Genomic DNA, 17,931 nt, shown 5'->3' with positions numbered 1-17,931 from the left:
TGGAATTTGCTGCAAGAATGGCAGCATTATCGACATAAATTCGGTTAATGGTTCGTCCTAGAGAAGAAGTTAAATTGGTGGCGGTAGCGACTTGTTGTGGTAAAAGGCGCTCGTCGGAAAAAGCGCTTGAAAATTTGTCGGAGAACAGTTGGCAAATTTCTTTAGTGTCGGTGGCCAAAACTAAACCGGATTCTTTTCGCTTCTCGTTCACATACTTCCAGAGCTTAGATTTCAGTTGACGCTGTAAATAATATACTCTTTTATATTGGTGCTGTCTATATTCCTCCTGAAAAGCGCCTCGACTGCAATATCATGCAACATCACATGGATGCTGTGAATAACGTTTCTTCACAAGCTGGCGTGGATGGCGTGATGATTGTCCTTGGTGATTTCAATCAGCCAGGGCTCACTTGGGTGCCGTCACGACGCGGATACGCTTATCCAAACCCGATTGCTTCGACAAACAACATCGCCAGTTGTTTGCTACTGGACGGATTTGCTTTCAACGGACTAAGTCAAGTAAGCATGATTCCTAACCACCAGTCACGCTTTCTGGATCTCGTCTTTGTTAGTGAAACTATTATACCTGTATGTTCCGTCAATGAAGCATCCAGTGTGATTGTTCCACTTGACAATTTTCATCCCGCGCTTGAAATCTCAATTGGCACTATTCGCTCAGCTCAGTACGTAGAAACTCTTTCTGTCGACCGTCTCAACTTTCACAAAACTGATTTTGTAAAGCTCCGCAGTTCTCTGTCGCAATTTGATTGGAGTGTACTCCATGCCAAAGTGAGTGTTAATGCTGCAGTTGCCCTCTACAAGCGACTACTACTGAACTGTGTTGAGATCTCAGTGTCTAAATGTCAGCCTCCTAGCAAGCCGCCCTGGTCAAACAGCACTCTCCGAAAGCTAAAACGTACTAGAGCAAAAATACAAATACAAATACAAATACAAATCGACGGAGTCCTCTTTCTAAGCGCATGTTCACTTTAGCCAGTAATGAATATCGTTTTTACAACGAGCTTCTGTACAAACGCTATGTAAACCGCATGCAGAACAATCTACGCCGAAACCCGAAGGGCTTTTGGTCATTTGTCAACACGATGCGAAAAGAAACTGGACTTCCGTCAAGGATGCTTTACGACGGCGAAGAAGCTACGACAACTGTGGCGAAATGTACGCTGTTTGCCAGATTCTTCTCGAGTGTTTTTTCAACTGACTCGCCAACCGCAATCGAACTCGAAAATACAAATACAAAGCTTAATAAGCTAGGGTGTTCTAATAGATTCTGCCATTGGCTCCGATCCTACCTTGTGCACCATGAAGTCGTTGTTCGAATTGGCGATATTGTTTCAGAATCCTTTTTCAACACTTCCGGAGTTCCTCAAGGTAGTACGCTAGGTCCACTACTTTTTTCACTGTTCGTGAACGATGCGGTTTTCGTTCTAAGGCGTGGAGGAAAGCTGTTTTTTGCCGACGACTTAAATTTTTTTTCTTGTTATACGGAATGAAGCCGATTGCCGTGAGCTACAGCATCTTATTGACACCTTTTATAGCTTCTGTGTAAGAAACATGATGGTCCTTAGTGTTGCAAAATGTTTTGTCATCAGCTATTATCGAACGAGAAATATGCTTACCTTCAACTATAACATCGCAGGAACTCAGCTACAACGCGTTGACCACGTGAAGGATCTAGGAGTCGTTCTTGATGAAAAGCTAACGTATACTCATCACGTATCAGCGACCATCGACAAAGCCAATCGATTGCTGGGATTTATTTTCAAAATATCCAACGAATTTCGGGATCCTCTATGTTTCAAGGCTCTTTATTGTTCATTGGTGCGCCCGCAGTTGGAATTTGCAAACGTCGTTTGGTGCCCTTATCAAGCCACGTGGAGCCTTAGCATCGAAGCAGTCCAGCGTAAATTCATACGATATTCGTTACGTGAATTGCCGTGGAACGATCCATTAATCCTGCCACCGTACGAGGACCGTTGTCGTCTTTTAGGACTTAATACTTTAACACGCCGGAGACATACAGCGCAAGCTACCTTCGTGTCAAAGATTCTGCTGGCTGAGTATGATGATCCGGAGCTACTAGCGCAAATCAGCCTCTACGCGCCTACCCGTTCTTTTCACCCTCGAGCCTTGCTGCATTCTGAAATGCGCAGCACTAGCTACGCTCCCAATTTCAGCTATGAATCGTCGCTTCAACGAATTTGCTGAAATTTTCGACTTCGTCATGAATTCTTCGCAGTTTCGTCGTCGTGTATTGTCACTAGTTTAATTTTGTTTAGTTTACCTTAGTTCAGAATAGTTCATTTAGACAAATTGTCAGTTGGACTTTTTTATACAAATACAAATACATAAGTTTTTAGTTTCAAGCCATACTGAGAATTCAAGAACTTTTTATTTTCCCTTTAATAAAATTACAGTTAAAACTTAAGTGTGCCACCCGATCGACTGTCATCGCTTTTGAATTTTAAGTGTCAGCGTATTGAACCATAAATGTTTTGCCCATGAAATCCAAGTTTTTGACAATTGCGGCAACATTAAGTGTCATCGCAATTAAAATTTAAATGTCCTTCAAACCACACTGAAAAATCGAGAATTTTCTTTTTGTTCTTCAATAAAACAAGACTTAAAATCAAAGTGTATCAACCGAAGCCATGGGCGACTGTTATCGCATTTAAACTGTAAGTGTAAGTTTATTAAATCATAAATGTTTTACCCATGTAAACCATGTTTTGGACAATTTCGGCGGCATTAAGTATAGAAACACTTAAGTACAAATTTGCTTTTCCACAATATCGGCCCAAAAACGAAATATTTTGAATAGTAAGTTATTGTTTGAAAATATTTGTTTACATGATTGATATATTAGCTTGTGTTTACAGGTACTGAAATCGATCGTCCATTGTATTTTTTGGCAGATAAATGATTTATATCATTCGGAAGAAGATTATTTGGTTAATTCTATTTTCGTGTAACAATATTTTATAAAGTTACTATAGTATGCGTTTTCTTATGAGATAATCTTATTTCCAAATAAAAAAAATTGACTGAACAATTTTTACTGTCATTTACATTCAAATGTTCTCCCATTTAAAAATTAACATTGTTGCACATGGCTTTTATAAGAAATGATACAATATTCAAGTTGATGCAAGCTTAAATTCTATATGAATTGCATGCAATATTTATTTGTCGGGCACTTAATTTGAGTACGCCACGCATATGAAACTTAAGTGTGTCATCTATTGAAACTAATGTGCTTTCAAAGAAGCTCGAGTGAGTTCTAAGTGTAAAGACAGTTGCGGCTAAATTAACTGTTAAACACTTGAGTTTAATATGCGGATTATTTGCAGTGTACGCAAAACTGTAAGAGATGGCCATATTCTTGATAAGTTGTCTCCACTATTGTGCACCGCATTTGAATGTCTTGTTAATATTGATCACACCAAAAAATAATGAAATTTAAACGACATGAAAATCAATACGAATGTAAACATACAACGATTGAATAAAAAAAAAATGTTTGAAAATTACGTTAAAATCAATTGGTGCATCAAACAGCATACAATTTTACACTTTCATTCGTGTAATATTACATGTCATTCATTTTACAGCAGTTTTCGAGTTAAAACAACATTTAAGTGCATTGGGTTTCCGTTTAAATAAACTGTAATTTTCAATCCACGTGTAAAATTCCAATAAAATTTGTTGAAGAAAGCACGACAAGTCGTGTGTATTTGTGGTGGAACTTAATTTTACATTTATGTTCATGTTCCAAATATGTGCATGAAAATAAACTTAAAACTACAAAATATTTTTTTCTGTGATTAGCACAACTTGACAGAAACTGTTCAATAACTTTAAAAGGTTCGAAATGCTACCAATGACACCAACCAAGAACGAAAATATCCCATTGTGAGTTAAATTATAAACGGGAAGTAGGTTTACCTTGCTTCCTTTACATTTATAATATCCATAGGATTCTATTTCCGAAAGAATATCAAAAGGTTCCACACTGTAAACGACTACACGCCAGAGGCTGGAAATCATTTTAAGTGGGATAGATTGGCAAGCTTATTCTCGGTTTTGGAACAAACCCAAACTTTGCTGGTTTCGACCCGTTCCTTCCTACAATACTCAATCCATCACTTCCTCGCTGGTCTGCAAACGGTTGTAGCGTGTCTGTTGGTGTGCCAATATTGATATTATCATATTTAAGACATCATTGGCCCGAGTTGACCGTAGAAGCAGGGCAATACGACTCAATACTAAAACTCAATCCATTCATCCTTTTATAATCATTTTCTACGTGAACGCTTACGAAGATATTTCCGTGCCAGTCATAAGCATACACATTATTTATGTTCTGACGATTATTCACTTAGTAGCATACCTCTACAACATTAGTAGCCTTCTAATTTACTTTTTTGTTTCTTCTGTCTCTACTTGCAGCATTACGACAGCCGGCAGCTGATGGTGACGGCATTTGTGTGTTTATGGGGTGCGAGACTGTCGGGTTATCTACTGTATCGGATCGTCAAAATCGGGCGTGATAAACAGTTTGAGGATAATCGAAGGAATGTAATACGATTTGCTGTTTTCTGGACCTTTCAGGTATTATTAAAGAATCGCGCGAGTTTTTAGTAATCAATTCTAGTTAGTTTAAACCTTTCTTTTTTATTATTTTGTTTTTTATTATTAAAAACTCTTTTTGATAGTGGGGCTCGATAGAGATGGGCAAGTACGGGATTTTTTTTACCCGCAACCCGCCCCAAACCAGTACTTGTATGAATTGGGACAGGTCCAGGTTTTGTTATCACCGGTTACGGGTAGCGCCGAATACTTTGGAAAATATTTATTCTTGAATGTTCTCATGCTTAATTTACAGACTATTCCATGTTACAAAAATCACAATTTTCTGATTCTCGCACCAACAAGTCCTATCGTTTATGCATTCGGTGAGGCATGACTCGTTAATTTATTTTATTTGTTTATTAGTTTGAAGGTGCTAATGTTTCTGTTTTATATTATCAAGCTCTTCAAAAATTCGATTTGGATATGTAGTTTTGCTTCCCGCTTATGATGGCCCCCAGTTGTTGCTATTTACTGACGAGATGAATTTGAAACCCAAAAATTAAACATAATTTAAGTTAGGTGTTGTGAAATTTATGCACAAATTGGTTTAATCCAATTTATTTAGATACATTTTGAGAATAAATATTGCACAAAGTTACTGCTTTCCTGACGCGTCGGGTCTTCTTGACAAAGCTTGCCGCTGCGCTTTTAGAACATTTTTCTTGGCAGTGATGTGTTAGCTTCGTTGTCCATGGCAACTTGCGGTTAGTCCATCTATCTTCTGTCGCGTTATTGTTTACGTCCATATCTTCATCGGTACTGCATTCACGCAGTTCGCGGTTGTTATTTTCTTATTGGTTTCTTGTTCTAAGGAGTCACTGTTGTAAATTGTCTTCATCGACATTTACTTCCTCTTTGACAGTAATGTTGTTGGTTTGGAGACATTTGGCGTAATCGTTGTTTATGATGTTTATTGTATCCGACTTCGAGTCTTTTTTTTTTTTTCATAAAACGTTTATTTGACACGGCATTTGCAAAAGCTTTTTTACGCCGGGGTTTTTTTACATAACATGTTACAAAGGTTCTTAAGACTATCACGTTATAAAAAAAATTCACTTTCTAATGCTAACACTGAGGATAATCATCATTTTGAATGTTTTTAATTATACTCTATTTTCTTGAATTTCATTTTAAACCTATTGATAGTTTTTCTGTAATCTTTGTTTATTTTTTTTCTTTATTTATATCGTTTTATCTAACTTAACTAACTGCGAAGAAATCTAAATTGTTTGTGGGTAGCAAGGGAAAAAACTAGAAACATTGTGGGGATAATTATATTTGAATATTTATTGTTTTCAGGAAATGATAAATATGGCTCATGTATGTAAGATCTCATAAAGCGAGGATATCACGAACAGGTACATAGGGTGGTTTTCTTCTGGCTCGTAAGGAGTCTATTAATTGGGATCTGGCTTCACGATATTCAGTGCAAGACCAAACAACATGTTCAATGTCTTCGTAACCCTCTCCGCAAGCACATTGATTATCTTCTGCGATCCCAATACGGCGGAGATGCGCATTCAACGTATAATGGTTGGACATGAGTCTAGACATCACACGAATGAAGTTTCGACTTACATCCAACCCTTTGAACCATGCCTTCGTTGATAATTTAGGGATAATTGAGTGCAACCACCGTCCCAGATCTCCATTGTCCCATGATGTTTGCCAACTAGTAAGCGTCCTCTGACGAGAAGCGCTATAAAATTCATTGAAGGCAATAGGTCTTTCATAGATGTCACCATCCAGCGCCCCTATTTTGGCTAAATTATCCGCTCTCTCATTACCCGGTATGGAGCAATGAGCGGGAATCCACACTAAGGTAATTTGATAAGATTTATTTGTTAATTTAGTTAAGTATTCTCGTATCTTCTTCAAAAAGAACGGAGCGTGATTGTCAAGCTTTAATGAGCGTAGTGCCTTAATTGTGCTGAGGCTATCTGTGAGAATGAAATAATGGCTCGGAAGTAAAGTATCAATGATTTCCAGACTATAGTGAACTGCTGCTAGTTCGGCTGTGTAAACAGAGGCAGGTTCTGCAAGCTTGAAAGAGATCGAGGTGTTATTGTTGAAAATACCGAAGCCAGTGGCCTCATTGATTCGTGACCCATCAGTGTAGAACATTTTATGGCAGTCAATGTGTTGGTATTTACTTATGAATATTTTAGGGATCTCCAAAGAGCGCTGGTTATCCGGGATTCCACGAATTTCCTCTTGCATGGACGTGTCGAAAAATAAAGTGGAATCTGGAGTATCTAGTATATTAACACATGTCAGAACATAACTAGAAGGCGTTATTTCTTGTGATATGTGATTGAAGTACACTGTCATGAATCTGGTTTGGGATTGAAGCTCGACAAGTCTTTCGAAATTTTCAATTACAAGTGGATTCATAACCTCACATCGTATAAGTAAACGAGAGGAGAGATCCCAGAATCGATCTTGTAAGGGAAGAACTCCCGCTAGAACTTCAAGACTCATCGTATGTGTCGATTGCATGGAACCTAAGGCGATTCGTAAACAACGATACTGTATTCGTTCCAATTTAATAATGTGAGTGTTTGCAGCTGAACGGAAACAGAAGCACCCATATTCCATTACTGACAGTATCGTTGTTTGATACAATCTTATACACGTCACTTGGATGAGCACCCCACCAAGATCCGGTTATTGTTCGGAGAAAATTTATCCTTTGTTGGCACTTCTTTATCAGATACCTAATGTGGCCTCCCCATGTACCTTTAGAATCGAACCAAATTCCGAGATATTTAAAGGTCATGACTTGGGCTATCGTTCTACCAACCAACTGAAGCTGAAGCTGAGCTGGATCACGCTTCCTTGAAAAAACAACCAACTCTGTTTTCTCCGTAGAGAAATCGATGCCTAACTTCAAAGCCCAAGTTGATAAATTATCCAAACTATCTTGCAGTGGTTGTTGTAAATTTATGGCTTTTGGTCCTGAAACAGAAACCACGCCATCATCTGCAAGTTGCCTTAGAGTGCATGGGCTGACAATACAATTATCAATGTCATTCACGTAAAAATTGTAGAGAAGGGGGCTTAAACAAGAACCTTGTGGGAGGCCCATGTAACTTATTCTGAATGTTGCCAAATCGCCATATGAAAAATACATGTGCTTTTCTGACAATAAGTTGTATAAATAATTATTTAATATTGGTGAAAGACCACATTGATGTAGTTTCTCTGAGAGAACATCAATGGAAACAGCGTCGAATGCTCCTTTTATGTCTAAGAACACAGACGCCATTTGTTCTTTTTTTGCGTAAGCTAGTTGGATTTCTGACGAAAGTAGCGCCAGACAATCATTCGTTCCCTTTCCCCTCCGAAAACCAAACTGGGTATCTGATAGCAAGCCGTTCGCCTCAACCCAATTGTCGAGACGTCGTAGGATAATTTTTTCCAATAATTTCCTGATGCAGGATAGCATTGCAATCGGTCGATACGAGTTATGGTCGGAGGCTGGTTTTCCCGGTTTTGGAATGGCGATAACTCTCACTTGTCTCCAGTCGTGCGGGACTATGTTCTGCTCAAGAAGCTTATTGAATAAATTCAACAAGCGTCTTTTTGCTAGGTCAGGCAGATTCTTCACCAAGTTGAATTTAATTCTGTCTGGACCCGGAGCATTATTGTTGCATGAGAGGAGTGCAATTGAAAATTACACCATTGTCAAAGGCGAATCTATGGAATCGTTACTTGTGGGAGCATCGCGAATGATTTTCTGCGCAGGAGCAGAATCTGAACAAACTTTCTTGGCAAAATTAAATATCCAGCGATTCGAAAAATCTTCGCTTTCATTAGTCACGTTTCGATTCCTCATTCTTCTGGCTGTGTTCCAAAGAGTACTCATTGATGTTTCTCCTGACAAGCCATCAACGAAACGTCTCCAATAACTAGACTTTTTGGCACGACGGAGACTGTCAAATTTGTTTTGTAAAATCGAATAATTTTCAAAGTTTGCACGTGTACACCCTTTCCGTTTCATAATTTCTTTGTAAGCAACTTGTTTAGCTTCATATGCATCCGAGCACTCTTTGTCCCACCAGGGATTACGAGGCCGGCTGTTCATTATCATGCCAGGATTGCATTTCGTTTGGGTTTGTTCTGCTGCTTCAATAATCAAACCCGCTAGAAAATCGTATTCTTCGGTAGGTGGTAGCTCTTCCGTCGAAACAAGAGAAGTGGAAATTAAAGATTGGTATTTTTTCCAATCAATATTTCGTGTCAAGTCATAAGGGACATTGATTGAATTCGTGAGGCCTAATTTACTGTTAATTGAAATAACGACTGGCAAATGATCGCTACCGTGAGGATCAGGTACAACCTTCCACGTGCAATCTAACCGAAGTGATGTCGAGCATAGAGATAGATCTAATGCACTTGGTCGTGCGGGTGGTCTGGGGATGCGTGTTATTTCGCCTGTATTTAAAACTGTCATATTGAGCTCGTCACAAACATTGTATATCAAAGAGGAACGATTATCATTGAAGAGGGAACCCCACAATACTCCGTGCAAGTTGAAGTCTCCCAGTATCAGCCGCGGAGCAGCCATGGATTCCACTACCTCAAAAATCTGACGTTGTCCAATTTGAGCTTTGGGAGGTATATATATAGAAGCGATAGACATGTCTTTGCCTTTAATATTCGTTCAGACAGCTACAGCCTCAATGCCCGCAAACAAGGGGATGTTAATTCTATAGAAAGAATAGCACTTTTTAATTCCTAGAAGCACTCCTCCATATGGGGTGTCTCGGTCTAGGCGAATAATGTTGAAATCATTCAAGTTGAAATTAATGTTTGAGGTAAGCCATGTTTCACATAAAGCAAAAGCATCGCATTTCAAATTATGCAGCAAAATTTTTAAGGAGTCAATTTTAGGTATGATATTTCTGCAATTCCACTGTAAAACAGTGATGGAATCTTTCATTGGAGGAGGTGAATTACCCATTGAAAGCTACAATCGCTGCAAGGATGGGCCATTGAGCAATCAGCTACTCTAAAAATGTTCTAATTGTTGGGAGGAACGCTGAAAGTATACTTTTTAGTGGTTCAGAAATATTGAATGCTTTGAAAATCCAATCAACAATTTCAGAAAATTTCAATAAACCTATCCCCGGTTGAGGCTCGGAGGAAGTTGAAGTTTTATTATTTCCAGTAATGGTGTTCTGTTTGGATTGTACATTACCAAAACCCGGAGGGACTGGCTTCGGTATTGCATCGGAATTCTTTAGCTTTGGCCGCAATTTATTTGTTGGAGGAGAAATTTTAAGGCCCTTGCTTGGCAGTTTGGGAAAAGAGGATTGTTTTCTTTTCCTGGATCCTCTAGGTAAAACAAATGATGTACCTTCGGACGCTTCGTCAGAGTCAGACTTTTTCGGTAATAGAATAGCGTATCTGTTTTCTGGGACCGTGGGTTCAGGAGTAGCATTTTTCAGTATTTCTGCATAAGAGCGCTTAGATCTCTCCTTCAAGGATCGTTTAATTTTCTCCACCCGCAATTTATATATGAGACATGCAAGGAGCTCGTGTGAAGTTTCTCCGCAATGTAAACATTTTTCAAAGTTTTTATTGCATGTATCCTTTTGATGAGGCCCCCCATATTTACCACACCGTACCTTATTGGAACAGTAAGTGGCTGTGTGGCCAAGCTGTTTACAATTAAGGCAATTCATTACACGAGGGATGAAAAGGCGAACGGGGAGACGAATTTTATTAATGAGAACATGGCTAGGCAAAGCAGACCCAGCGAAAGTTACACGAAATGAATAGGATGGTCGGTAAACTTTTTTCTCTTCTTCAATTGATACTGAGTACAATTGCTTAACATCGAGTATTTTTACTTTATTAAGCAGGGTGTTCTTGAAACAACCAACACCATGCTTAAGTATATCCTCGGCAGTGAGGCTGGGTTCGGAGATGACTCCATCGCATTCTATATCGCGCGAAAGTATATAAACTTTATATCCACGCGTGAAGAGTTCGCAGGCTACTATCTCGTTAGCTTGTCTAGTGTTATCAATGCTAACTCGAAGTTTATCTCTATTTACTTTCACGATCTCTGTTACAGCAGAAAATCGTGAAGTCCGATCCCGTGCAATTTGCACAAGGTTTAATGGCTTTCCTTTCCACCTGAAGAAAACCTGCCAAGGTCCAGAAGACCCTTGACGGTATAATTTTATTCTAAGGGGAGTTGAGGGAGGGGGATCAGAAGAATTTTGCTCTTTTGAAATGGAGGATTCCATCTCACTATCCTCCATCTCGCCTACCATACACAGTAAGTAAATTAAATACTAACACTAGCAAAATTATATTAAAATCTACCTGTCCTTCGAAGAGTTGCAGATTCACGCTGTCTCCCTCTGTCACGCTCGGGTTGAACACAGCGCAACCACCACTACCAAGATGGAGCCGCTGTTTACCTGTGGGTCCAGGGGTATTTCCTTACTATGCAGCGTGGCTAGGTACACAAATACACAAAAGCCCGTTTCTGCACTAGCACAGATGAAAGTGTTGATGAAGCGAGACGCTTCACCAACAAGATGCAGCTCTGTCTCACTTAGCGCCGACTGTATGCAGCGTAACCACTACCATTTTGCCATTTTTACTTTTTTAACGATAATAATTTTATTTGTCAAAAGTAATGACAATCTTTTCCTGTAAATATAGCAACATTGCCATACATCGTTTCGCTATCCCTGCAGTAACATTGCGTACGGTTCAAAACGTCAGTATCAACCAATCAGGAGCTGGACCATTCTGAGGTAAAATTGGAACAAAAACGGCCCCCTATTGTCATGTCTTGTCTTAGGGACAATCAATCGACACTTTGGGTGATGAAACTGACTTATATGCACCACACGTATATTTATGATTTTGGCAAATTTCAATTGGTGCTTCATATTGATGGCCCTGCCTAAAATAGACTGGGAGCTTAAGGGTTCTCGAAATTTATACTCTAGTTCGTTGGTTTTGCTCCGCCTCTGTCAATACACCATTAGTTTAGAGTGCGCTAGAGGAGTTGATTCAAATCACCAAAAAAGGAAGGTAGAAGAAAAAGCATCGCAAGGCCAATACTAGCTTTTCCCACCCGTGAAAGATATCAGAGCAGAGCATGGAAAGTAAGGGTATAAACCTTGTTGCAAACTATGTATGTAGTATTGTTACACCCAAAATCCGACGGGTAAGTTTCTATTATTTTTGCGTGAGATTCTATTATCTTTTTGGTAGACCATGCAATTGCGCGTAGGGATATTAAACCCATGATATCGCAAAGTTACTTAACGGTGGAATGGCGAAATTCGGTAGCTGTATATGTATATGTATCGCACAATCAAATAGTTTTTCAGCATGTGTCAACCTCGGCTCTGTTGGTGTGAAGGCTACTTCAGTCCATTTCTGTGATTGCTTTAGTAACGATTTAAATCAGCCGGAGTTCTAGCTAGTCTCTGCCGGAATACATTCAGAAATCAGCTGGGTCTCCGAATTTCCGACTGGGTAGGTTAGATTGGACAATAATAATGTTAAAAATCTATACAATGCTTTGTATCAACCTTTCGGTTCGGGTTCCAGATGCCTGTTTCTAATTTAGGACTAGACCCCAACTCCGGGAAAAATTACGGATCCAGACCAGTCCATGGATCCCGATTAGTTTAGTCTGAGTTGGGACCAGCTCCCTGATCCGAAACAGAGCTCCCGGATCAAACACATCCCCTTTCTCATTACTAAGTACGGACCTGAGCCAGGCCCAGACTTGGTGTTTAGATCTAGGCAACTGTCTGAATCTGGACCCTAGATCCGGATACGTGTATCCAAACCGTAGGTCTTGCTTCTTCTACATGGCATAAATAATTATCCATATTTTGGGCAGCAGCTGCTTGCTGAGATTTCAACTCAACATGGCTGCTTCGAGTTGGTTTTTCGTCTGACTGTTTTTTAAAATTGGCCAAGTGTGAGCCGATCTGCAAATATGAAAACCCCATCTTTCCTCTCATTATGTTCGCTTTGCATGATGCGCAATACACTGACAAATAAAATGCTACACATTTTGAGAAGATCCGAAGTGTCATTATGTATTGTATAAGAATTGATGAAAGGTGAAAGATCTCGATAAGTGCGACACAAAGTGGATTTGAATGTTGCCGTTCAGATATTTTTCTTTCAACTAATGCTGAACTGTTCGTAATACTTATTCCCATTAATTATCTTGAATTCTTGTGAAATGTTGCGTAAGATGCAGCTCCGTCTCACTTAGCGCCGACTGTATGCAGCGTAACCACTACCACCACCAAGGTGGGGCCGCCGCTTACCTGTGGGTCCAGAGGTATTCCCCTACTACGCAGCGTACACAAATACTAAAAATCCCGTATCTGCACTAATACGGATGAATGAATGATGACGAAGCGAGCCGTCGCAAGCGCCGGTTGTATGCAGCGCAACCACTACTACCACCAAGGTGGGGCGCCGCTTACCTGAGACTTCGTTGCCTTCGCACCAACACTCGCTTATCGCGTGGTACCACCACCAAACGACCGCTCTCGCAGCCAACAATCCTGCCTGTCTCCGCACCAACACGGCATCAAATACTGACACGGTACACAAACTTCTAGCCTATTCACGGCTTGCACAGCCTTGGTTACTACAACCAATCAGCAAACACAACCTTTCAAGGCGAAGGCTAAAACTGTTATCAACTTCCTCTTTGACAGTAATGTTGTCGGTTTGGAGACATTTGGCGTAATCGTTGTTTATGATGTTTATTGTATCCGACTTCGAGTCTTAATGGTTTTCTTGAGAGGGACGAGGAAAAGTCCAACTATTCAACAAAAACGTAACACCCGCCTTTTCTCAATAAATTAAATATGCAGATATTCTATATAAATAACAATTCAAAGATGCAGATTAACATGTTATTTGCATCTTTGAATTGTTATTTATATAGTATAATTATATATTTAATTTAATGATAAAAATAAGTGTGTACTTAGTAACATAAATCAGAAGGTATCTACGACACTAATCGCACTTGGGTACCTCATTAACACTTCCGTGATATTATTGCAGTTATTGGAACATTCTTGCAGGTTCGTCGAATTCCAAGAAATAGAATTTTTTAAAGACGCTGAATGTTGAACGGAACATAGTTTTCTGGAATTCCGATCTATCAGTTGGCTTTGTGGTACTGGGCGCGATCGTTGTTGAGTTAGTATTTCTTACTACCCGATCCGCTATCGAGGCAAGAACATCAGATAATTGGTTTATGGAAACAGCACAAGAGGCACCACCAATTTATTCCTTTGAAATTAAACCATTTGAAAATAATATTACATTGCTTGGCTTTGCAGCCCTCGATTACTGATGGCTAAAAATGGTAACGAACAGTCCAATACACATATTTTAGTGAGTGTGAGTATAGCCATTGACTATTAGCCAACCATGGAATCCAAGAGAAAGACACTATTGCACAACTAAGTAGACTGACTCCCATTATTTAAATTTCAAAACAAATTATAACCTACCACCCGTTTCAAATTAAAAAAATGCAAAGGGGTGATTTTTTCACGCTGAAACCCTTACCAATCTCCTCCCCCCTCTAAATAGTCAATGGAGTCAATCGAAGATATTTAGAATGACCGCACGCAACGTATTCAGTGGTTTTACTAATACTAGTTATCGTTGCACTTGTTTACATTGCGGGAAATCAAACACTGAAATGAAAATTTAAACGCACTAATTCGAGGTTTACGACATTTTCCTACAGTAATTTAAACAGTGGTAAAAAGTTTCGTGTTTCGTGAATAATCGATTAAAGTTACGTTGGTATTTTCTATGCGAAATGTGAAAAAGTGTGTTTCAAGAAATGTAGTAAAAGAATGCAATAAGATGATTTCAAGAAACTCCAAGTATAGTTGAGAGATGTTTTTGCACCAATCAAGTGCTATAGTTCTTATATTGCCAAAAACTCGGTTACAATCGGTAGGGGAATATCTTTTTTGAGTAGCAATTTGGCAACAATCTTGCAAGGTTAGTGTAGCAAAAATGTATTTTCACTTCACATGGTTAGACAGGGGAAGAAGGGAGGAAGTGGGTAGCCTGACTTCCTTGTATAATGTCCATAACGTGTAAAAACGGGCTTCTGAGGTAATTCCAAGAATTTTGATACATATATTGTTAGTATTCTATTGAAGCTTGCAAATCGTATTCCAGCGCTGAGGAACGCCCGGGAAGAATTAGTGGATGACTTACTGAATTTAAAACTTCTAAGTGTCCAAATTTGTTGAAAATTAACATAGTTGTGACCTGTGTAGTGAAAATCGATACCCAACTCTCTCCACCTATGTTGTGGGGTGATTGGCTTATATGGTAGAGCTGTATTATGCCATCTTGAGCTCGCTCCAAACGATCGACGGTACCCTTTACAACGACTGATACATATGCCCTTAGCTAACTTGACCAAAAACATGTTTCTGTATTACTATGTTAAATATAGTATAGTGTAAAATATGAAATTTGTATACCCATCTGCAATTTAAAAAAATAGAGTATTTCAAGGAACAAAACCATTCCCAAGCATATCATAAAACTAAGTTATAAAGTTATAGCAAAAAAAAATGCAAATTGATGCTTAATTTTCAATCTGTGCACTGAAATCACAAGAGCAATTATTTACGATTTGCTGGAAACTGTAAAACATAAGTTTTTATTATTCCTTACAACCCTAATAAAGAAAATTATACACGAACTTTAACCCATATAATCCAACGATTCCACATATTGTTTGGATTATACCCTGACCTGTTAGGCTCTTGGATCATAAGATGTTTATTAGGGAATGCTTGTACCAACCTCTGAAAAGGGCTTTGGGAACAAATGCATATAAAAAAGCTGAACAAGTATGATTTTTTTTGAATGACTGACATATAAGCACTGGCATGATTCTGAAAAAAAAAATCCGGTCATTAGGCAGTGTAAGCCAACATGTCATGCAACGCAATGTACTGCAATAAGAGACGAGTGAATCGCAGCTAGCACTCCTATTCCAAAGCAATTATTATGACATAAACATATGCGATTACGTGCTACAATCTTCCCCCAGATGGTTGCAAATTTTACTCGAGATCCCATGAATAGAAAAAATTATTGTTGATTTAAATATTTAATGTCTTGAACTTTTGAGTAATGTCATACAATAACTTTGGCCTCTTTCCTTTCTATTCCGTTCATTAAGTTTAATAGAATAGCTGAACAGATTTTATTTTTCAGCATTCAGATTCTAGATTTAAATTCACGATTATACGATTAGTGCTTTGAAAGTTATTCTCCCGTTATTTCCATCTCTCCGCAGGCCGTTTGGGTGTTTGTCGTTTCCCTGCCGGTGATTATCATCAATTCACCCCGACACTCGATGCCGCTCGCACCGAAGACAATGACGACGTTGGATTCGGCCGGCACTGGTATGTTCATCACGGGTCTGCTTGCAGAAACGTACGCAGATCTGCAAAAGTTCTCCTTCCGCCAGGATCCAGTGAACCAAGGAAAATTTTGCAACGACGGTAAGTGTATAAGGCTTTGAATGGCGACGAGAAAGTTTTCTCAAGGACAATGCTTGAATTGTCATTTCGGACAAGTAACGCTGCGGCATATATGGTTAACTATTGCTGGAAAACTTTGGTGGAAATACGAAAAGACTCGTTAGAAAATGTGATAATTCGGTACGTTGTTAGGATTTAGTAAATATTGTCGATTACCAAAGTAAAATGAAATCGATAGAATATACATTTCAACAACCAATGTGTCATGTTCAATAAGTTTCTGGCTTTAAACGTTCATGATTTATATTTATTGTCCATTGGTGGGAATCCAACTCATTCTCTTGTTTTATCCATCGTATATGTGCATTTCTATAATATTATTTGGCGACAATTAGATACATAGACTCCACACCTTTTAATTAAGTACATTTTTATAAGGTGGTCAGCCGGAATTCTGATGAGCCACCGAGTGTACATACAATGGAAATGGTTTTCCAATTAAAATTATTTGTTGCAGTTCATAGTTCAGGGGCTGTCTCTACGTGCCGTTTTTCACCTACAACCATGAACGTGTTTCAACTTAAATTTAAAGTTCTGAGGCCAAATTCGGAAAAATTAAGGTTGTGGGAATCGACTGTTGATTCAACAATACGTAGTTATTAGGTCACGAGCAAACTCCTTATAAACTTAATAACTTTTCCCAACAAAGTTCGATTGATTTACAGTTTTCGACAAAGTTGTATGTAATAAAATTATCACTCACACCAACACGACGCGGAACAGGACACGACTTACTAACGTTCATACTTATTGTCGTTAATGGGAAGAATAAGTATTGTGTCCTGTCTCGCGTCGCGTTTTTGTGAGTGTGAATCAAGTTTTTGTGTTGGCAAAACCCCAAAAAACAAGAATTAAGTTATCTCTCTAATGTTTTCTTGCAGAGGTCTGTGAGTGCCACTTAGCGGAAAATACTAGCTAGTGGATTTTCTTCATGTAAAATGTCGAAAATCACGTACAAACTTCAAGCACGTTGGTCTGGTAGTTAGACTTATCGGATTTGGTTTGTGCGCTATTCTGAGCACTCTTTGCGGGACAATCCTAAGACAAGACGTGACAATTGGCTTCTTATTTTTCCTTCGACATTCTTCTTTTCGCACATTTTCACCCTGCCGAAATCTTTCGAACAGTGTTGCTATTTTTATTATTGAACATGGTGTCTTATTAATTTATTTTATGCCGGCAATATTTTGTATCTTGAATCCACAATATTGATGAAGGGCACCGTATTTCCATGTCATGGGTGTTTAGTAAGGTTTGATAAAGCTATTTTCTGAAAAGTTTTAGATTATGGTGTGGTTTCTGTCTTATTTTTGTTAAAGTTAATCAACCACTTATACGATAAATGCATGATAAATACTTGTTTCACTTTGCCGCACAATTTCTGCTCAATTTTGCCATTTTTACTTTTTTAACGATAATAATTTTATTTGTCAAAAGTAATGACAATCTTTTCCTGTAAATATAGCAACATTGCCATACATCGTTTCGCTATCCCTGCAGTAACATTGCGTACGGTTCAAAACGTCAGTATCAACCAATCAGGAGCTGGACCATTCTGAGGTAAAATTGGAACAAAAACGGCCCCCTATTGTCATGTCTTGTCTTAGGGACAATCAATCGACACTTTGGGTGATGAAACTGACTTATATGCACCACACGTATATTTATGATTTTG

General features: G+C 38.8%; 2 protein-coding genes across 6 annotated transcripts in view; one reads left to right on the top strand and one right to left on the bottom strand.

Moving 5' to 3' along the window:
- The window catches only part of LOC131694290 (negative elongation factor E), a 315,399-nt gene that overhangs the window by 131,050 nt on the left and 166,418 nt on the right, over positions 1-17,931 (bottom strand). The gene's annotated exons all lie outside the window — the stretch shown is intronic.
- LOC131694289 (uncharacterized) overlaps positions 1-17,931 on the top strand; it is a 79,548-nt gene that overhangs the window by 23,920 nt on the left and 37,697 nt on the right. For all 4 annotated transcript variants that reach the window (XM_058982895.1, XM_058982896.1, XM_058982894.1 and 1 more), the window contains 2 exons: positions 4,468-4,629; positions 16,010-16,217. In XM_058982895.1, coding sequence (XP_058838878.1) covers positions 4,468-4,629; positions 16,010-16,217 — 370 coding nt within the window. The remainder of the gene's footprint in view (positions 1-4,467; positions 4,630-16,009; positions 16,218-17,931) is intronic.

Source organism: Topomyia yanbarensis, chromosome 3 (assembly GCF_030247195.1).
Source record: "Topomyia yanbarensis strain Yona2022 chromosome 3, ASM3024719v1, whole genome shotgun sequence".
Classification (NCBI taxonomy): Eukaryota; Metazoa; Arthropoda; class Insecta; order Diptera; family Culicidae; genus Topomyia; species Topomyia yanbarensis.
Note: the sequence above shows the minus strand (reverse complement) of the source record. Positions and strands in the feature narration are given on the sequence as shown.